This window comes from Silurus meridionalis, chromosome 2, assembly GCF_014805685.1.
Source record: "Silurus meridionalis isolate SWU-2019-XX chromosome 2, ASM1480568v1, whole genome shotgun sequence".
Lineage (NCBI taxonomy): Eukaryota > Metazoa > Chordata > Actinopteri > Siluriformes > Siluridae > Silurus > Silurus meridionalis.
This window is the reverse complement of record NC_060885.1, coordinates 407,353-429,983: the sequence shown is the minus strand read 5'-3', so window position 1 is coordinate 429,983 and position 22,631 is coordinate 407,353. Positions and strand designations below refer to the sequence as shown.

The window sequence follows — 22,631 nt, the reverse complement described above, 5'->3', positions numbered from 1 at the left end:
GTAATTATAGATTCAGTTGTTATTTCTTCTTTAATTGTTGGTTCCTGAATTGTACTTGTTAGAATATTTGTAGCGGTCACTGCAGTTGTTTCTGCTGTTGGTTCTGCTGTTGTTGTACTTTCTGTTGTGTATTCAGTTGTAATTATAGATTCAGTTGTTATTTCTTCTTTAATTGTGGGTTCCTGAATTGTACTTGTTAGAATATTTGTAGCGGTCACTGCAGTTGTTTCTGCTGTTGTTGTTCTGTCTGTTGTGTATTCTTTTGTAATTGTAGATTCTGTTGTTGATTGTGTAGTGGATAGATTATTTGTCACAGTTGTTATTTGCTCTGCAGTTGGTTCCTGAGTTGTACTTGTTGGACCAGATGTAGAAGACACCGCACTTCTTTCTGCTGTGGTTGTACTTTCTGTTGTGTATTCAGTTGTAATTATGGATTCAGTTGTTATTTTTTCTGTAATTGTGGGTTCCTGGATTGTACTTGAAAGGATATTTGTAGTGGTCACTGCAGTTGTTTCTGCTGTTGGTTCTGCTGTGGTTGTACTTTCTGTTGTGTATTTGAATATAATGGTAAATTCTGTTGTTGGTTGTGTAGTGGATAGCTCATTTGTGACAGTAATTATTTGCTCTGTAGTTGCTTCTTGAGATGTACTTGTTAGAATAGTTGTAGCAGTCACTGCAAATGTTTCTGCTGTTGTTTCTGCTGTGGTTGTACTGTCTGTTGTGTATGCTTTTGTAATTGTAGATTCTATTGTTGGTTGTGTAGTGGATAGCTCATTTTTCACAGTAGTTATTTGCTCGGCAGTTGGTTCCTGAGTTTTACTTGTAGGACCAGATGTAGCAGACACTGCAGTTGTTTCTGCTGTTGGTTCTGCTGTTGTTGTACTGTCTGTTGTGTACTCAGTTGTAATTGTAGATTCTATTGTTGGTTGTGTAGTGTATTGCTCATTTGTGACAGTTGTTTTTTGCTCTGCAGTTGGTTCCTGGGTTGTACTTGTTGGATCAGATGTAGCAGACACTGCACTTGTTTCGGCTGTTGTTTCTGCTGTTGTTGTACTTTCTGTTGCGTATTCGGATATAATGGTAAATTCTGTTGTTGGTTGTGTAGTGGATAGCTCATTTGTGACAGTAATTATTTGCTCTGTAGTTGGTTCTTGAGATGTCCTTGTTAGACTAGTTGTAGCAGTCACTGCAAATGTTTCTGCTGTTGTTTCTGCTGTGGTTGTACTGTCTGGTGTGTATTCATTAGTTATTGTAGATTTTGTTATTGATTGTGTAGTGGATAGATAATTTATCTCAGTTTTTATTTGCTCTGCAGTCAGTTCCTGAGTTGTACTTGTTGGACCAGATGTAGCAGACACTGCACTTGTTTCTGCTGTTGTTTCTGCTGTGGTTTTACCTTTTGTTGTGTATTCAGTTGTAATTATAGATTCAGTTGTTATTTCTTCTTTAATTGTGGGTTCCTGAATTGTACTTGTTAGAATATTTGTAGTGGTCCCTGCAGTTGTTTCTGCAGTTGTTTCTGCTGTTGTTGTACTTTCTGTTGCGTATTCAGATATAATGGTAAATTCTGTTGTTGGTTGTGTAGTGGATAGCTCATTTGTGACAGTAATTATTTGCTCTGTAGTTGCTTCTTGAGATGTACTTGTTAGAATAGGTGTAGCAGACACTGCAAATGTTTCTGCTGTTGTTTCTGCTGTGGTTGTACTGTCTGTTGTGTATCCTTTTGTAATTGTTGATTCTATTGTTGGTTGTGTAGTGGATAGCTTATTTGTCACAGTAGTTATTTGCTGTGCAGTTGGTTCCTGAGTTGTACTTGTTGGACCAGATGTAGCAAACACTGCACTTGTTTCTGCTGTTGTTTTTGCTGTGGTTTTACCTTCTGTTGTGTATTCAGTTGTAATTATAGAATCACTTGTTATTTCTTCTTTAATTGTGGGTTCCTGAAGTGTACTTGTTAGAATATTTGTAGTGGTCACTGCAGTTGTTTCTGCTGTTGGTTCCGCTGTGGTTGTACTTTCTGTTGTGTATTCGGATATAATGGTAAATTCTGTTGTTGGTTGTGTAGTGGATAGCTCATTTGTGACAGTAATTATTTGCTCTGTAGTTGGTTCTTGAGATGTCCTTGTTAGACTAGTTGTAGCAGTCACTGCAAATGTTTCTGCTGTTGTTTCTGCTGTGGTTGTACTGTCTGGTGTGTATTCATTAGTTATTTTAGATTTTGTTATTGATTGTGTAGTGGATAGATCATTTATCTCAGTTGTTATTTGCTCTGCAGTCAGTTCCTGAGTTGTACTTGTTGGACGAGATGTAGCAGACACTGCACTTGTTTCTACTGTTGTTTCTGCTGTTGTTGTACTTTCTGTTGTGTATTCAGTTGTAATTATAGATTCAGTTGTTATTTCTTCTTTAATTGTTGGTTCCTGAATTGTACTTGTTAAATAATTTGTAGTGGTCACTGCAGTTGTTTCTGCTGTTGTTGTCCTGTCTGTTGTGTATTCTTTTGTAATTGTAGATTCTGTTGTTGATTGTGTAGTGGATAGATCATTTGTCACAGTTGTTATTTGCTCTGCAGTGGGTTCGTGAGTTGTACTTGTTGGACCAGATGTAGCAGACACCGCACTTGTTTCTGCTGTGGTTGTACTTTCTGTTGTGTATTCAGTTGTAATTATGGATTCACTTGGTATTTTTTCTGTAATTGTGGGTTCCTGGATTGTACTTGATAGGATATTTGTAGTGGTCACTGCAGTTGTTTCTGCTGTTGGTTCTGCTGTGGTTGTACTTTCTGTTGTGTATTTGGATATAATGGTAAATTCTGTTGTTGGTTGTGTAGTGTATAGCTCAATTTTCACAGTAGTTATTTGCTCTGCAGTTGGTTCCTGAGTTGTACTTGTTGGACCAGATGTAGCAGACACTGCACTTGTTTCTGCTGTTGTTTCTGCTGTGGTTTTACCTTCTGTTGTGTATTCATTTGTAATTATAGATTCAGTTGTAACTACTTTTGTAATTGTGGGTTCCTGAATTGTACTTGATAGAATAGTTGTAGTGGTCACTGCAGTTGTTTCTGCTGACTTTTCTGCTGTTGGTTCTGCTGTTGTTGTACTGTTTGTTGTGTACTCAGTTGTAATTGTAGATTCTGTTGTTGGTTGTGCAGTGTATTGCTCATTTGTGACAGTTGTTTTTTGCTCTGCAGTTGGTTCCTGGGTTGTACTTGTTGGATCAGATGTAGCAGACACTGCACTTGTTTCGGCTGTTGGATCTGCTGTTGTTGTACTTTCTGTTGCGTATTCGGATATAATGGTAAATTCTGTTGTTGGTTGTGTAGTGGATAGCTTATTTGTGACAGTAATTATTTGCTCTGTAGTTGGTTCTTGAGATGTCCTTGTTAGACTAGTTGTAGCAGTCACTGCAAATGTTTCTGCTGTTGTTTCTGCTGTGGTTGTACTGTCTGGTGTGTATTCATTAGTTATTGTAGATTTTGTTATTGATTGTGTAGTAGATAGATAATTTATCTCAGTTGTTATTTGCTCTGCAGTCAGTTCCTGAGTTGTACTTGTTGGACCAGATGTAGCAGACACTGCACTTGTTTCTGCAGTTGTTTCTGCTGTTGTTGTACTTTCTGTTGTGTATTCAGTTGTAATTATAGATTCAGTTGTTATTTCTTCTTTAATTGTGGGTTCCTGAATTGTACTTGTTAGAATATTTGTAGCGGTCACTGCAGTTGTTTCTGCTGTTCGTTCTGCTGTTGTGTATTCTTTTGTAATTGTAGATTCTGTTGTTGATTGTGTAGTGAATAAATCATTTGTCACAGTTGTTATTTGCTCTGCAGTGGGTTCCTGAGTTGTACTTGTTGGACCAGATGTAGCAGACACCGCACTTGTTTCTGCTGTGGTTGTACTTTCTGTTGTGTATTCAGTTGTAATTATGGATTCAGTTGTTATTTTTTCTGTAATTGTGGGTTCCTGAATTGTACTTGATATGATATTTGTAGTGGTCACTGCAGTTGTTTCTGCTGTTGGTTCTGCTGTGGTTGTACTTTCTGTTGTGTATTTGGATATAATGGTAAATTCTGTTGTTGGTTGTGTAGTGAATAGCTCATTTGTGACAGTAATTATTTGCTCTGTAGTTGCTTCTTGAGATGTACTTGTTAGAATAGTTGTAGGAGTCACTGCATATGTTTCTGCTGTGGTTGTACTGTCTGTTGTGTATGCTTTTGTAATTGTAGATTCTATTGTTGGTTGTGTAGTGAATAGATCAATTTTCACAGTAGTTATTTGCTCTGCAGTTGGTTCCTGAGTTGTACTTGTTGGACCAGATGTAGCAGACACTGCACTTGTTTCGGCTGTTGGTTCTGCTGTGGTTTTAACTTCTGTTGTGTATTCATTTGTAATTATAGATTCAGTTGTAATTTCTTTTGTAATTGTGGGTTCCTGAATTGTACTTGTTAGAATAGTTGTAGTGGTCACTGCAGTTGTTTCTGCTGACGTTTCTGCTGTTGGTTCTGCTGTTGTTGTACTGTCTGTTGTGTACTCAGTTGTAATTGTAGATTCTATTGTTGGTTGTGTAGTGTATTGCTCATTTGTGACAGTTGTTTTTTGCTCTGCAGTTGGTTCCTGGGTTGTACTTGTTGGATCAGATGTAGCAGACACTGCACTTGTTTCGCTGTTGGTTCTGCTGTTGTTGTACTTTCTGTTGTGTATTCGGATATAATGGTAAATTCTGTTGTTGGTTGTGTAGTGGATAGCTCATTTGTGACAGTAATTATTTGCTCTGTAGTTGGTTCTTGAGATGTCCTTGTTAGACTAGTTGTAGCAGTCACTGCAAATGTTTCTGCTGTTGTTTCTGCTATGGTTGTACTGTCTGGTGTGTATTCATTAGTTATTGTAGATTTTGTTATTGATTGTGTAGTGGATAGATAATTTATCTCAGTTGTTATTTGCTCTGCAGTCAGTTCCTGAGTTGTACTTGTTGGACCAGATGTAGCAGACACTGCAGTTGTTTCCGCAGTTGTTTCTGCTGTTGTTGTACTTTCTGTTGTGTATTCAGTTGTAATTATAGATTCAGTTGTTATTTCTTCTTTAATTGTGGGTTCCTGAATTGTACTTGTTAGAATATTTGTAGCGGTCACTGCAGTTGTTTCTGCTGTTGGTTCTGCTGTTGTGTATTCTTTTGTAATTGTAGATTCTGTTGTTGATTGTGTAGTGAATAGATCATTTGTCACAGTTGTTATTTGCTCTGCAGTGGGTTCCTGAGTTGTACTTGTTGGACCAGATGTAGCAGACACCGCACTTGTTTCTGCTGTGGTTGTACTTTCTGTTGTGTATTCAGTTGTAATTATGGATTCAGTTGTTATTTTTTCTGTAATTGTGGGTTCCTGAATTGTACTTGATATGATATTTGTAGTGGTCACTGCAGTTGTTTCTGCTGTTGGTTCTGCTGTGGTTGTACTTTCTGTTGTGTATTTGGATATAATGGTAAATTCTGTTGTTGGGTGTGTAGTGAATAGCTCATTTGTGACAGTAATTATTTGCTCTGTAGTTGCTTCTTGAGATGTACTTGTTAGAATAGTTGTAGGAGTCACTGCATATGTTTCTGCTGTGGTTGTACTGTCTGTTGTGTATGCTTTTGTAATTGTAGATTCTATTGTTGGTTGTGTAGTGAATAGATCAATTTTCACAGTAGTTATTTGCTCTGCAGTTGGTTCCTGAGTTGTACTTGTTGGACCAGATGTAGCAGACACTGCACTTGTTTCTGCTGTTGGTTCTGCTGTGGTTTTAACTTCTGTTGTGTATTCATTTGTAATTATAGATTCAGTTGTAATTTCTTTTGTAATTGTGGGTTCCTGAATTGTACTTGTTAGAATAGTTGTAGTGGTCACTGCAGTTGTTTCTGCTGACGGTTCTGCTGTTGTTGTACTGTCTGTTGTGTACTCAGTTGTAATTGTAGATTCTATTGTTGGTTGTGTAGTGTATTGCTCATTTGTGACAGTTGTTTTTTGCTCTGCAGTTGGTTCCTGGGTTGTACTTGTTGGATCAGATGTAGCAGACACTGCACTTGTTTCGGCTGTTGGTTCTGCTGTTGTTGTACTTTCTGTTGCGTATTCGGATATAATGGTAAATTCTGTTGTTGGTTGTGTAGTGGATAGCTCATTTGTGACAGTAATTATTTGCTCTGTAGTTGGTTCTTGAGATGTCCTTGTTAGACTAGTTGTAGCAGTCACTGCAAATGTTTCTGCTGTTGTTTCTGCTGTGGTTGTACTGTCTGGTGTGTATTCATTAGTTATTGTAGATTTTGTTATTGATTGTGTAGTGGATAGATAATTTATCTCAGTTGTTATTTGCTCTGCAGTCAGTTCCTGAGTTGTACTTGTTGGACCAGATGTAGCAGACACTGCACTTGTTTCTGCAGTTGTTTCTGCTGTTGTTGTACTTTCTGTTGTGTATTCAGTTGTAATTATAGATTCAGTTGTTATTTCTTCTTTAATTGTGGGTTCCTGAATTGTACTTGTTAGAATATTTGTAGCGGTCACTGCAGTTGTTTCTGCTGTTCGTTCTGCTGTTGTGTATTCTTTTGTAATTGTAGATTCTGTTGTTGATTGTGTAGTGAATAGATCATTTGTCACAGTTGTTATTTGCTCTGCAGTGGGTTCCTGAGTTGTACTTGTTGGACCAGATGTAGCAGACACCGCACTTGTTTCTGCTGTGGTTGTACTTTCTGTTGTGTATTCAGTTGTAATTATGGATTCAGTTGTTATTTTTTCTGTAATTGTGGGTTCCTGAATTGTACTTGATAGGATATTTGTAGTGGTCACTGCAGTTGTTTCTGCTGTTGGTTCTGCTGTGGTTGTACTTTCTGTTGTGTATTTGGATATAATGGTAAACTCTGTTGTTGGTTCTGTAGTGGATAGCTCATTTGTGACAGTAATTATTTGCTCTGAAGTTGGTTCTTGAGATATACTTGTTGGACCAGTTGTAGCAGTCACTGCTGTTGGTTCTGCTGTGGTTGTACTGTCTGTTGTGTATGCTTTTGTAATTGTAGATTCTATTGTTGGTTGTGTAGTGAATAGATCAATTTTCACAGTAGTTATTTGCTCTGCAGTTGGTTCCTGAGTTGTACTTGTTGGACCAGATGTAGCAGACACTGCACTTGTTTCTGCTGTTGTTCTGCTGTGGTTTTAACTTCTGTTGTGTATTCATTTGTAATTATAGATTCAGTTGTAATTTCTTTTGTAATTGTGGGTTCCTGAATTGTACTTGTTAGAATAGTTGTAGTGGTCACTGCAGTTGTTTCTGCTGACGTTTCTGCTGTTGGTTCTGCTGTTGTTGTACTGTCTGTTGTGTACTCAGTTGTAATTGTAGATTCTATTGTTGGTTGTGCAGTGTATTGCTCATTTGTGACAGTTGTTTTTGCTCTGCAGTTGGTTCCTGGGTTGTACTTGTTGGATCAGATGTAGCAGACACTGCACTTGTTTCGCTGTTGGTTCTGCTGTTGTTGTACTTTCTGTTGCGTATTCGGATATAATGGTAAATTCTTTTGTTGGTTGTGTAGTGGATAGCTCATTTGTGACAGTAATTATTTGCTCTGTAGTTGGTTCTTGAGATGTCCTTGTTAGACTAGTTTTAGTAGTCACTGCAAATGTTTCTGCTGTTGTTTCTGCTGTGGTTGTACTGTCTGTGTGTATTCATTAGTTATTGTAGATTTTGTTATTGATTGTGTAGTGGATAGCTCATTTGTCACAGTTGTTATTTGCTCTGCAGTGGGTTCCTGAGTTGTACTTGTTGGACCAGATGTAGCAGACACCGCACTTGTTTCTGCTGTGGTTGTACTTTCTGTTGTGTATTCAGTTGTAATTATGGATTCAGTTGTTATTTTTTCTGTAATTGTGGGTTCCTGAATTGTACTTGATAGGATATTTGTAGTGGTCACTGCAGTTGTTTCTGCTGTTGGTTCTGCTGTGGTTGTACTTTCTGTTGTGTATTTGGATATAATGGTAAATTCTTTTGTTGGTTGTGTAGTGGATAGCTCATTTGTGACAGTAATTATTTGCTCTGAAGTTGGTTCTTGAGATATACTTGTTGGACCAGTTGTAGCAGTCACTGCTGTTGGTTCTGCTGTGGTTGTACTGTCTGTTGTGTATGCTTTTGTAATTGTAGATTCTATTGTTGGTTGTGTAGTGGATAGCACATTTGTGACGGTTGTTATTTGCTCTGCAGGTGGTTCCTGAGTTGTACTTGTTGGACCAGATGTAGCAGACACTGCACTTGTTTCTGCAGTTGTTTCTGCTGTTGTTGTACTTTCTGTTGTGTATTCAGTTGTAATTATAGATTCAGTTGTTATTTTTCTGTAATTGTGGGTTCCTGAATTGTACTTGTTAAATAGTTGTAGTGGTCACTGCAGTTGTTTCTGCTGTTGTTGTCCTGTCTGTTGTGTATTCTTTTGTAATTGTAGATTCTGTTGTTGATTGTGTAGTGGATAGCTCATTTGTCACAGTTGTTATTTGCTCTGCAGTGGGTTCCTGAGTTGTACTTGTTGGACCAGATGTAGCAGACACTGCACTTGTTTCTGCTGTTGTTTCTGCTGTGGTTTTAACTTCTGTTGTGTATTCATTTGTAATTATAGATTCAGTTGTAATTTCTTTTGTAATTGTGGGTTCCTGAATTGTACCTGTTAGAATAGTTGTAGTGGTCACTGCAGTTGTTTCTGCTGACTTTTCTGCTGTTGGTTCTGCTGTTGTTGTACTGTCTGTTGTGTACTCAGTTGTAATTGTAGATTCTATTGTTGGTTGTGTAGTGTATTGCTCATTTGTGACAGTTGTTTTTTGCTCTGCAGCTGGTTCCTGGGTTGTACTTGTTGGATCAGATGTAGCAGACACTGCACTTGTTTCGGCTGTTGGTTCTGCTGCTGTTGTACTTTCTGTTGCGTATTCGGATATAATGGTAAATTCTGTTGTTGGTTGTGTAGTGGATAGCTCATTTGTGACAGTAATTATTTGCTCTGTAGTTGGTTCTTGAGATGTCGTTGTTAGACTAGTTGTAGCAGTCACTGCAAATGTTTCTGCTGTTGTTTCTGCTGTGGTTGTACTGTCTGGTGTGTATTCATTAGTTATTGTAGATTTTGTTATTGATTGTGTAGTGGATAGATGATTTATCTCAGTTGTTATTTGCTCTGCAGTCAGTTCCTGAGTTGTACTTGTTGGACCAGATGTAGCAGACACTGCAGTTGTTTCTGCAGTTGTTTCTGCTGTGGTTTTACCTTCTGTTGTGTATCCAGTTGTAATTTTAGATTCAGTTGTTATTTCTTCTTTAATTGTGGGTTCCTGAATTGTACTAGTTAGAAAATTTGTAGCGGTCACTGCAGTTGTTTCTGCTGTTGTTGTCCTGTCTGTTGTGTATTCTTTTGTAATTGTAGATTCTGTTGTTGATTGTGTAGTGAATAGATCATTTGTCACAGTTGTTATTTGCTCTGCAGTGGGTTCGTGAGTTGTACTTGTTGGACCAGATGTAGCAGACACCGCACTTGTTTCTGCTGTGGTTGTACTTTCTGTTGTGTATTCAGTTGTAATTATGGATTCACTTGGTATTTTTCTGTAATTGTGGGTTCCTGAATTGTACTTGATAGGATATTTGTAGTGGTCACTGCAGTTGTTTCTGCTGTTGGTTCTGCTGTGGTTGTACTTTCTGTTGTGTATTTGGATATAATGGTAAACTCTGTTGTTGGTTCTGTAGTGGATAGCTCATTTGTGACAGTAATTATTTGCTCTGAAGTTGGTTCTTGAGATATACTTGTTGGACCAGTTGTAGCAGTCACTGCTGTTGGTTCTGCTGTGGTTGTACTGTCTGTTGTGTATGCTTTTGTAATTGTAGATTCTATTGTTGGTTGTGTAGTGGATAGCACATTTGTGACGGTTGTTATTTGCTCTGCAGGTGGTTCCTGAGTTGTACTTGTTGGACCAGATGTAGCAGACACTGCACTTGTTTCTGCAGTTGTTTCTGCTGTTGTTGTACTTTCTGTTGTGTATTCAGTTGTAATTATAGATTCAGTTGTTATTTCTTCTTTAACTGTGGGATCCTGAATTGTACTTGTTAAATAGTTTGTAGTGGTCACTGCAGTTGTTTCTGCTGTTGTTGTCCTGTCTGTTGTGTATTCTTTTGTAATTGTAGATTCTGTTGTTGATTGTGTAGTGGATAGCTCATTTGTCACAGTTGTTATTTGCTCTGCAGTGGGTTCCTGAGTTGTACTTGTTGGACCAGATGTAGCAGACACTGCACTTGTTTCTGCTGTTGTTTCTGCTGTGGTTTTAACTTCTGTTGTGTATTCATTTGTAATTATAGATTCAGTTGTAATTTCTTTTGTAATTGTGGGTTCCTGAATTGTACTTGTTAGAATAGTTGTAGTGGTCACTGCAGTTGTTTCTGCTGACTTTTCTGCTGTTGGTTCTGCTGTTGTTGTACTGTCTGTTGTGTACTCAGTTGTAATTGTAGATTCTATTGTTGGTTGTGTAGTGTATTGCTCATTTGTGACAGTTGTTTTTTGCTCTGCAGTTGGTTCCTGGGTTGTACTTGTTGGATCAGATGTAGCAGACACTGCACTTGTTTCGCTGTTGGTTCTGCTGTTGTTGTACTTTCTGTTGCGTATTCGGATATAATGGTAAATTCTGTTGTTGGTTGTGTAGTGGATAGCTCATTTGTGACAGTAATTATTTGCTCTGTAGTTGGTTCTTGAGATGTCGTTGTTAGACTAGTTGTAGCAGTCACTGCAAATGTTTCTGCTGTTGTTTCTGCTGTGGTTGTACTGTCTGGTGTGTATTCATTAGTTATTGTAGATTTTGTTATTGATTGTGTAGTGGATAGATGATTTATCTCAGTTGTTATTTGCTCTGCAGTCAGTTCCTGAGTTGTACTTGTTGGACCAGATGTAGCAGACACTGCAGTTGTTTCTGCAGTTGTTTCTGCTGTTGTTGTACTTCCTGTTGTGTATCCAGTTGTAATTTTAGATTCAGTTGTTATTTCTTCTTTAATTGTGGGTTCCTGAATTGTACTAGTTAGAAAATTTGTAGCGGTCACTGCAGTTGTTTCTGCTGTTGTTGTCCTGTCTGTTGTGTATTCTTTTGTAATTGTAGATTCTGTTGTTGATTGTGTAGTGAATAGATCATTTGTCACAGTTGTTATTTGCTCTGCAGTGGTTCCTGAGTTGTACTTGTTGGACCAGATGTAGCAGACACCGCACTTGTTTCTGCTGTGGTTGTACTTTCTGTTGTGTATTCAGTTGTAATTATGGATTCACTTGGTATTTTTTCTGTAATTGTGGGTTCCTGAATTGTACTTGATAGGATATTTGTAGTGGTCACTGCAGTTGTTTCTGCTGTTGGTTCTGCTGTGGTTGTACTTTCTGTTGTGTATTTGGATATAATGGTAAATTCTGTTGTTGGTTGTGTAGTGTATAGCTCAATTTTCACAGTAGTTATTTGCTGTGCAGTTGGTTCCTGAGTTGTACTTGTTGGACCAGATGTAGCAGACACTGCACTTGTTTCTGCTGTTGTTTCTGCTGTGGTTTTACCTTCTGTTGTGTATTCATTTGTAATTATAGATTCAGTTGTAACTTCTTTTGTAATTGTGGGTTCCTGAATTGTACTTGATAGAATAGTTGTAGTGGTCACTGCAGTTGTTTCTGCTGACGTTTCTGCTGTTGGTTCTGCTGTTGTTGTACTGTCTGTTGTGTACTCAGTTGTAATTGTAGATTCTGTTGTTGGTTGTGCAGTGTATTGCTCATTTGTGACAGTTGTTTTTGCTCTGCAGTTGGTTCCTGGGTTGTACTTGTTGGATCAGATGTAGCAGACACTGCACTTGTTTCGGCTGTTGGTTCTGCTGTTGTTGTACTTTCTGTTGCGTATTCGGATATAATGGTAAATTCTTTTGTTGGTTGTGTAGTGGATAGCTCATTTGTGACAGTAATTATTTGCTCTGTAGTTGGTTCTTGAGATGTCCTTGTTAGACTAGTTTTAGTAGTCACTGCAAATGTTTCTGCTGTTGTTTCTGCTGTGGTTGTACTGTCTGGTGTGTATTCATTAGTTATTGTAGATTTTGTTATTGATTGTGTAGTGGATAGCTCATTTGTCACAGTTGTTATTTGCTCTGCAGTGGGTTCCTGAGTTGTACTTGTTGGACCAGATGTAGCAGACACCGCACTTGTTTCTGCTGTGGTTGTACTTTCTGTTGTGTATTCAGTTGTAATTATGGATTCAGTTGTTATTTTTTCTGTAATTGTGGGTTCCTGAATTGTACTTGATAGGATATTTGTAGTGGTCACTGCAGTTGTTTCTGCTGTTGGTTCTGCTGTGGTTGTACTTTCTGTTGTGTATTTGGATATAATGGTAAATTCTTTTGTTGGTTGTGTAGTGGATAGCTCATTTGTGACAGTAATTATTTGCTCTGAAGTTGGTTCTTGAGATATACTTGTTGGACCAGTTGTAGCAGTCACTGCTGTTGGTTCTGCTGTGGTTGTACTGTCTGTTGTGTATGCTTTTGTAATTGTAGATTCTATTGTTGGTTGTGTAGTGGATAGCACATTTGTGACGGTTGTTATTTGCTCTGCAGTGGGTTCCTGAGTTGTACTTGTTGGACCAGATGTAGCAGACACTGCACTTGTTTCTGCAGTTGTTTCTGCTGTTGTTGTACTTTCTGTTGTGTATTCAGTTGTAATTATAGATTCAGTTGTTATTTCTTCTTTAACTGTGGGTTCCTGAATTGTACTTGTTAAATAGTTTGTAGTGGTCACTGCAGTTGTTTCTGCTGTTGTTGTCCTGTCTGTTGTGTATTCTTTTGTAATTGTAGATTCTGTTGTTGATTGTGTAGTGGATAGCTCATTTGTCACAGTTGTTATTTGCTCTGCAGTGGGTTCCTGAGTTGTACTTGTTGGACCAGATGTAGCAGACACTGCACTTGTTTCTGCTGTGGTTGTACTTTCTGTTGTGTATTCAGTTGTAATTATGGATTCAGTTGTTATTTTTTCTGTAATTGTGGGTTCCTGGATTGTACTTGATATGATATTTGTAGTGGTCACTGCAGTTGTTTCTGCTGTTGGTTCCGCTGTGGTTGTACTTTCTGTTGTGTATTTGGATATAATGGTAAATTCTGTTGTTGGTTGTGTAGTGAATAGCTCATTTGTGACAGTAATTATTTGCTCTGTAGTTGCTTCTTGAGATGTACTTGTTAGAATAGTTGTAGGAGTCACTGCATATGTTTCTGCTGTGGTTGTACTGTCTGTTGTGTATGCTTTTGTAATTGTAGATTCTATTGTTGGTTGTGTAGTGAATAGATCAATTTTCACAGTAGTTATTTGCTCTGCAGTTGGTTCCTGAGTTGTACTTGTTGGACCAGATGTAGCAGACACTGCACTTGTTTCTGCTGTTGGTTCTGCTGTGGTTTTAACTTCTGTTGTGTATTCATTTGTAATTATAGATTCAGTTGTAATTTCTTTTGTAATTGTGGGTTCCTGAATTGTACTTGTTAGAATAGTTGTAGTGGTCACTGCAGTTGTTTCTGCTGACGTTTCTGCTGTTGGTTCTGCTGTTGTTGTACTGTCTGTTGTGTACTCAGTTGTAATTGTAGATTCTATTGTTGGTTGTGTAGTGTATTGCTCATTTGTGACAGTTGTTTTTTGCTCTGCAGTTGGTTCCTGGGTTGTACTTGTTGGATCAGATGTAGCAGACACTGCACTTGTTTCGGCTGTTGGTTCTGCTGTTGTTGTACTTTCTGTTGCGTATTCGGATATAATGGTAAATTCTGTTGTTGGTTGTGTAGTGGATAGCTCATTTGTGACAGTAATTATTTGCTCTGTAGTTGGTTCTTGAGATGTCCTTGTTAGACTAGTTGTAGCAGTCACTGCAAATGTTTCTGCTGTTGTTTCTGCTGTGGTTGTACTGTCTGGTGTGTATTCATTAGTTATTGTAGATTTTGTTATTGATTGTGTAGTGGATAGATAATTTATCTCAGTTGTTATTTGCTCTGCAGTCAGTTCCTGAGTTGTACTTGTTGGACCAGATGTAGCAGACACTGCACTTGTTTCCGCAGTTGTATCTGCTGTTGTTGTACTTTCTGTTGTGTATTCAGTTGTAATTATAGATTCAGTTGTTATTTCTTCTTTAATTGTGGGTTCCTGAATTGTACTTGTTAGAATATTTGTAGCGGTCACTGCAGTTGTTTCTGCTGTTCGTTCTGCTGTTGTTGTACTGTCTGTTGTGTACTCAGTTGTAATTGTAGATTCTATTGTTGGTTGTGTAGTGTATTGCTCATTTGTGACAGTTGTTTTTGCTCTGCAGTTGGTTCCTGGGTTGTACTTGTTGGATCAGATGTAGCAGACACTGCACTTGTTTCGCTGTTGGTTCTGCTGTGGTTGTACTTTCTGTTGCGTATTCGGATATAATGGTAAATTCTGTTGTTGGTTGTGTAGTGGATAGCTCATTTGTGACAGTAATTATTTGCTCTGTAGTTGGTTCTTGAGATGTCCTTGTTAGACTAGTTGTAGCAGTCACTGCAAATGTTTCTGCTGTTGTTTCTGCTGTGGTTGTACTGTCTGGTGTGTATTCATTAGTTATTGTAGATTTTGTTATTGATTGTGTAGTGGATAGATAATTTATCTCAGTTGTTATTTGCTCTGCAGTCAGTTCCTGAGTTGTACTTGTTGGACCAGATGTAGCAGACACTGCACTTGTTTCCGCAGTTGTATCTGCTGTTGTTGTACTTTCTGTTGTGTATTCAGTTGTAATTATAGATTCAGTTGTTATTTCTTCTTTAATTGTGGGTTCCTGAATTGTACTTGTTAGAATATTTGTAGCGGTCACTGCAGTTGTTTCTGCTGTTCGTTCTGCTGTTGTGTATTCTTTTGTAATTGTAGATTCTGTTGTTGATTGTGTAGTGAATAGATCATTTGTCACAGTTGTTATTTGCTCTGCAGTGGGTTCCTGAGTTGTACTTGTTGGACCAGATGTAGCAGACACCGCACTTGTTTCTGCTGTGGTTGTACTTTCTGTTGTGTATTCAGTTGTAATTATGGATTCAGTTGTTATTTTTTCTGTAATTGTGGGTTCCTGAATTGTACTTGATATGATATTTGTAGTGGTCACTGCAGTTGTTTCTGCTGTTGGTTCTGCTGTGGTTGTACTGTCTGTTGTGTATTTGGATATAATGGTAAATTCTGTTGTTGGTTGTGTAGTGAATAGCTCATTTGTGACAGTAATTATTTGCTCTGTAGTTGCTTCTTGAGATGTACTTGTTAGAATAGTTGTAGGAGTCACTGCTGTTGGTTCTGCTGTGGTTGTACTGTCTGTTGTGTATGCTTTTGTAATTGTAGATTCTATTGTTGGTTGTGTAGTGAATAGATCAATTTTCACAGTAGTTATTTGCTCTGCCGTTGGTTCCTGAGTTGTACTTGTTGGACCAGATGTAGCAGACACTGCACTTGTTTCGGCTGTTGGTTCTGCTGTGGTTTTAACTTCTGTTGTGTATTCATTTGTAATTATAGTTTCAGTTGTAATTTCTTTTGTAATTGTGGGTTCCTGAATTGTACTTGTTAGAATAGTTGTAGTAGTCACTGCAGTTGTTTCTGCTGACGTTTCTGCTGTTGGTTCTGCTGTTGTTGTACTGTCTGTTGTGTACTCAGTTGTAATTGTAGATTCTATTGTTGGTTGTGTAGTGTATTGCTCATTTGTGACAGTTGTTTTTTGCTCTGCAGTTGGTTCCTGGGTTGTACTTGTTGGATCAGATGTAGCAGACACTGCACTTGTTTCGCTGTTGGTTCTGCTGTTGTTGTACTTTCTGTTGCGTATTCGGATATAATGGTAAATTCTGTTGTTGGTTGTGTAGTGGATAGCTCATTTGTGACAGTAATAATTTGCTCTGTAGTTGGTTCTTGAGATGTCCTTGTTAGACTAGTTGTAGCAGTCACTGCAAATGTTTCTGCTGTTGTTTCTGCTGTGGTTGTACTGTCTGGTGTGTATTCATTAGTTATTGTAGATTTTGTTATTGATTGTGTAGTGGATAGATAATTTATCTCAGTTGTTATTTGCTCTGCAGTCAGTTCCTGAGTTGTACTTGTTGGACCAGATGTAGCAGACACTGCACTTGTTTCTGCAGTTGTTTCTGCTGTTGTTGTACTTTCTGTTGTGTATTCAGTTGTAATTATAGATTCAGTTGTTATTTCTTCTTTAATTGTGGGTTCCTGAATTGTACTTGTTAGAATATTTGTAGCGGTCACTGCAGTTGTTTCTGCTGTTCGTTCTGCTGTTGTGTATTCTTTTGTAATTGTAGATTCTGTTGTTGATTGTGTAGTGAATAGATCATTTGTCACAGTTGTTATTTGCTCTGCAGTGGGTTCCTGAGTTGTACTTGTTGGACCAGATGTAGCAGACACCGCACTTGTTTCTGCTGTGGTTGTACTTTCTGTTGTGTATTCAATTGTAATTATGGATTCAGTTGTTATTTTTTCTGTAATTGTGGGTTCCTGAATTGTACTTGATAGGATATTTGTAGTGGTCACTGCAGTTGTTTCTGCTGTTGGTTCTGCTGTGGTTGTACTGTCTGTTGTGTATGCTTTTGTAATTGTAGATTCTATTGTTGGTTGTGTAGTGGATAGCACATTTGTGACGGTTGTTATTTGCTCTGCAGGTGGTTCCTGAGTTGTACTTGTTGGACCAGATGTAGCAGACACTGCACTTGTTTCTGCAGTTGTTTCTGCTGTTGTTGTACTTTCTGTTGTGTATTCAGTTGTAATTATGGATTCAGTTGTTATTTTTTCTGTAATTGTGGGTTCCTGGATTGTACTTGATATGATATTTGTAGTGGTCACTGCAGTTGTTTCTGCTGTTGGTTCTGCTGTGGTTGTACTTTCTGTTGTGTATTTGAATATAATGGTAAATTCTGTTGTTGGTTGTGTAGTGAATAGCTCATTTGTGACAGTAATTATTTGCTCTGTAGTTGCTTCTTGAGATGTACTTGTTAGAATAGTTGTAGGAGTCACTGCATATGTTTCTGCTGTGGTTGTACTGTCTGTTGTGTATGCTTTTGTAATTGTAGATTCTATTGGTGGTTGTGTAGTGAATAGATCAATTTTCACAGTAGTTATTTGCTCTGCAGTCGGTTCCTGAGTTGTACTTGTTGGACCAGATGTAGCAGACACTGCAGTTGTTTCTGCTGTTGTTGTACTTTCTGTTGTGTATTCAGTTGTAATTTTAGATTCAGTTGTTATTTCTTCTTTAATTGTGGGTTCCTGAATTGTACTAGTTAGAAAATTTGTAGCGGTCACTGCAGTTGTTTCCGCTGTTGTTGTCCTGTCTGTTGTGTATTCTTTTGTAATTGTAGATTCTGTTGTTGATTGTGTAGTGGATAGATTATTTGTCACAGTTGTTATTTGCTCTGCAGTTGGTTCCTGAGTTGTACTTGTTGAACCAGATGTAGCAGACACTGCACTTGTTTCTGCTGTGGTTGTACTTTCTGTTGTGTATTCAGTTGTAATTATGGATTCAGTTGTTATTTTTTCTGTAATTGTGGGTTCCTGGATTGTACTTGATAGGATATTTGTAGTGGTCACTGCAGTTGTTTCTGCTGTTGGTTCTGCTGTGGTTGTACTTTCTGTTGTGTATTCGGATATAATGGTAAATTCTGTTGTTGGTTGTGTAGTGGATAGCTCATTTGTGACAGTAATTATTTGCTCTGTAGTTGCTTCTTGAGATGTACTTGTTAGAATAGTTGTAGTGTTCACTGCAGTTGGTTCTGCTGACTTTTCTGCTGTTGGTTCTGCTGTTGTTGTACTGTCTGTTGTGTACTCAGTTGTAATTGTAGATTCTATTGTTGGTTGTGTAGTGTATTGCTCATTTGTGACAGTTGTTTTTTGCTCTGCAGTTGGTTCCTGGGTTGTACTTGTTGGATCAGATGTAGCAGACAGTGCACTTGTTTCGGCTGTTGGTTCTGCTTTGGTTGTACTTTCTGTTGCGTATTCGGATATAATGGTAAATTCTGTTGTTGGTTGTGTAGTGGATAGCTCATTTGTGACAGTAATTATTTGCTCTGTAGTTGGTTCTTTAGATGTCCTTGTTAGACTAGTTGTAGCAGTCACTGCAAATGTTTCTGCTGTTGTTTCTGCTGTGGTTGTACTGTCTGGTGTGTATTCATTAGTTATTGTAGATTTTGTTATTGATTGTGTAGTGGATAGATCATTTATCTCAGTTGTTATTTGCTCTGCAGTTGGTTCCTGAGTTGTACTTGTTGGACCAGATGTAGCAGACACTGCAGTTGTTTCTGCTGTTGTTGTACTTTCTGTTGTGTATTCAGTTGTAATTATAGATTCAGTTGTTATTTTTCTGTAATTGTGGGTTCCTGGATTGTACTTGATAGGATATTTGTAGTGGTCACTGCAGTTGTTTCTGCTGTTGGTTCTGCTGTGGTTGTACTTTCTGTTGTGTATTCGGATATAATGGTAAATTCTGTTGTTGGTTGTGTAGTGGATAGCTCATTTGTGACAGTAATTATTTGCTCTGTAGTTGCTTCTTGAGATGTACTTGTTAGAATAGTTGTAGTGTTCACTGCAGTTGGTTCTGCTGACTTTTCTGCTGTTGGTTCTGCTGTTGTTGTACTGTCTGTTGTGTACTCAGTTGTAATTGTAGATTCTATTGTTGGTTGTGTAGTGTATTGCTCATTTGTGACAGTTGTTTTTGCTCTGCAGTTGGTTCCTGGGTTGTACTTGTTGGATCAGATGTAGCAGACAGTGCACTTGTTTCGGCTGTTGGTTCTGCTTTGGTTGTACTTTCTGTTGCGTATTCGGATATAATGGTAAATTCTGTTGTTGGTTGTGTAGTGGATAGCTCATTTGTGACAGTAATTATTTGCTCTGTAGTTGGTTCTTTAGATGTCCTTGTTAGACTAGTTGTAGCAGTCACTGCAAATGTTTCTGCTGTTGTTTCTGCTGTGGTTGTACTGTCTGGTGTGTATTCATTAGTTATTGTAGATTTTGTTATTGATTGTGTAGTGGATAGATCATTTATCTCAGTTGTTATTTGCTCTGCAGTTGGTTCCTGAGTTGTACTTGTTGGACCAGATGTAGCAGACACTGCAGTTGTTTCTGCTGTTGTTGTACTTTCTGTTGTGTATTCAGTTGTAATTATAGATTCAGTTGTTAATTCTTCTTTAATTGTGGGTTCCTGAATTGTACTTGTTAGAATATTTGTAGCGGTCACTGCAGTTGTTTTTGCTGTTGGTTCTGCTGTTGTGTATTCTTTTGTAATTGTAGATTCTGTTGTTGGTTGTGTGTTGGATAGCTCATTTGTGATGGTTGTTATTTGCCTTGCAGGTGGTTCCTGAGTTGTACTTGTTGGACCAGATGTAGCAGATACTGCACTTGTTTCTGCTGTTGTTTCTGCTGTGGTTGTACTTTCTGTTGTGTATTCAGTTGTAATTATAGATTCAGTTGTTATTTCTTCTGTAATTGTGGGTTCCTGGATTGTACTTAATAGAATATTTCTAGGGGTCACTGCAGTTGTTTCTGCTGTTGTTTCTGCTGTTGTTGTACCTTCTGTTGTGTATTCGGATATAATGGTAAGTTTTGTTGTTGGTTGTGTAGTGGATAGCTCATTTGTGACGGTTGTTATTTGCTCTGCAGTTGGTTCCTGAGTTGTACTTGTTGCACCAGATACTGCACTTGTTTCTGCTGTTGTTGTACTTTCTGTTGTGTATTCAGTTGTAATTATAGATTCAGTTGTTATTTTTTCTTTAATTGTGGGTTCCTGAATTGTACTTGTTAGAATAGTTGTAGAGGTCAGTGCAGTTGTTTCTGCTGACTTTTCTGCTGTTGATTCCTCTGTTGTTGTACTTTCTGTTGTGTATTCTGATGTAATTGTAAATTCTGTTGTTGGTTGTGTAGTGGATAGCTCATTTGTGACAGTTGTTATTTGTTCTGTAGTTGGTTTTTGAGATGTACTTGTTAGACTAGTTGTAGCAGTCACTGCAAATGATTCTGGAGTTGTTTCTGCTGTGGTTGTACTGTCTGTTGTGTACTTAGTTGTAATTGTAGATTCTATTGTTGGTTGTGTAGTGTATTGCTCTTTTGTGACGGTTGTTATTTGCTCTGCAGTTGGTTTCTGAGTTGTACTTGTTGGACCAGATGTAGCAGACACTGCAGTTGTTTCTGCTGTGGTGGTACTTTCTGTTGTGTATTCAGTTGTAATTATAGATTCAGTTGTTATTTCTTTCGTAATTGTGGGTTCCTGAATTGTACTTGTTAGAATATTTGTAGTGGTCACTGCAGTTGTTTCTGCTGACTTTTCTGCTGTTGGTTCTGCTGTTGTTGTACTGTCTGTTTTGTATTCGGATGTAATGATAAATTCTGTTGGTTGTGTTGTGGATAGCTCATTTGTGACACTGGTAATTTGCTCTGTAATTTGTTCCTGTGTTGTAATTGTTAGACTGGTTGTTGTTATAGTTGCTGTGGTAAATTCGTTTATCAGTTGTGTAGTAAATTGCACAAATGTATCTGTGTTTTTTTTCTCTGAAGTAGTTGGTTCCACATCTGTACTTGTTAGTTTGGTAATAGTCTTCATTGCAGTTGTTTCTTCTGTCATTGGTTCTGTTGTTGTACCTTGTGTTTGATGAATACTATTCACCAGCAATACACATACTGTCACAAATGTAAACATTTATTATTTAATGAAAAAAAAAAACAAACAAACAAATAAATAAATCTATCCAGACTGCAGTATTTATTTCTGTGTAAATGCCATTGCATTTTCTTCATCTGCATACTAACAAAACTTTCAAATTATAGTTACATTTTTACTTATTACATCTAAACCCTTTGCTTATTTAAGCTATATTTTTGCCCATTCACATCTACCACACGAATCTACACACAGACACACACACATTACATATTGTCACATTTTATAATTCTCTTTAAGGCATATCTACAACAAAATTCACTAAATAATTATTAATGCTCCCAAATGTATTTTTTTTACATCACTTATCAGTGTTCATTGTGTATAATCTCTTAATATAATAACATAATAACATGTACATGCGATATTCAACTTATGATGTTAATATTGGATAACCATACATTCAATCTTAAAATGAAATATCAGATGTACTTACATATAAAAACTTGAACATTTTGACTGATGCCAGTGTATGTAGAAAAAGCAAATCTGTTAATTTTCAATTAGACTTTTAGTTTCATTGCCTCCATAATCAAAAATCTATCTTAACACAACAACAGTAACAACAAAATAATAATAATAATAATAATTATTATTTTTTTTTTGTTATTGTTAAAATATTTGCTCAAATAAATGAGAATATATAGCTTATAAATGTTACATTTTTAATTTTTCTACATTAACAAAATACAATTTGTAAAATAAATAGATATATTTAGAAGAGATATATTACCTTTTTTTGTTTTTTAAAGTCATTGCTTTCCAGTCTCAAGTAAAAATTTGTTCTCTGTTATTTTCTGAACAATAACCTTATTAACTCTTCTGTCTTGGAGGATGGTTTCTCTAAAGAGTAAGCTTGCTTTATTAGGAGTGGTTACAGGTGTCTTCACTTGTTCATGACAAAAGGCTTTTGTCATTTATATGCATCATGGCAGTTGTGGGTGTTTTTTCTTTCATACCGAGTAGATAATCTGAAATATAATTAGGTAAAATATAATTTTGCCAGTTTACTACAGTATCAGTGTCTACAAAATGTTAAATTTCATGCTGTATTCATCTGTGAAAATGATAAAAATTCAGGCTACAGCACTTGATTTATCCAAAGATGCAATTTAAAAATTGAGATTTTTTTTTATGTAGCATTTGTTTAAATTTTTTTGTTAAAATGTGCCTTACTTCATATTGTCCAAATTAGCTTATTATTTATTATATTTGTAAAATGGAATAGCATTACAAAGCATTAATTAATAATGAAGTCATTACTATATTCACACTTTATTTATGTGTAATTTTTAAATTGTGTACAAAAATATCATATAAAATTATGTGTCCAAGTTTTTGGCAACAGTTTCCGGAAGGTTAACATATGCGTGTTATAGAAGTCTTTTCTTAATGTTGTAAATATGTGCATTAATAACTATAACCATAACAAAATCATTCAGTCCTCTAATCAACATTCTAAACAATATTTTTATTTATTTATTTATTGTTTTACAATATAATTTTTTCCACACTACTTTTCAACTACAAATGTTGTACAATTGCAATTAAATCAGGGAAAGAATAAATAATGAAGACCTGGAGATGTATTTAGAGTGACATTAACATTGACATTAAATTAAAAAAGTAAAATGTATGTGAATACGTAAAATGAAAAAGAACAGTCTCCTCCCTGTTGACGCAGTGGCTCTGAAACCCTTTGTTACACCCAAATACCTCTGTCATTGTACTGCATCACCATTTTACACAACAAGCAAACAATACAAAGGTCAAATAATTCCATCTTACCCAAAAAAATGATTCACCCACAACTGGAATGTTTCAGTGTTTCACAATCTAATGTTTGGTTTGTAGCTTTGAATGAAGATACACTTTACAAAGATCAGATGTACAAATGATTTCTGTTTTATATATATATATATATATATATATA

At 36.9% G+C, this 22,631-nt stretch overlaps 1 protein-coding gene across 1 annotated transcript; it reads right to left on the bottom strand.

The window, feature by feature from the left end:
* Positions 1–3,046: 3,046 nt before the first annotated feature.
* LOC124396953 (mucin-22-like) lies at positions 3,047–22,439 on the bottom strand. Its single transcript, XM_046866360.1, is given in 6 exon segments — positions 3,047–3,099; positions 5,026–6,832; positions 7,458–7,489; positions 7,492–7,527; positions 12,045–14,258; positions 22,415–22,439. Coding segments are annotated over 6 exon segments (4,167 nt in total).
* Between the last annotated feature and the right edge of the window lie 192 nt (positions 22,440–22,631).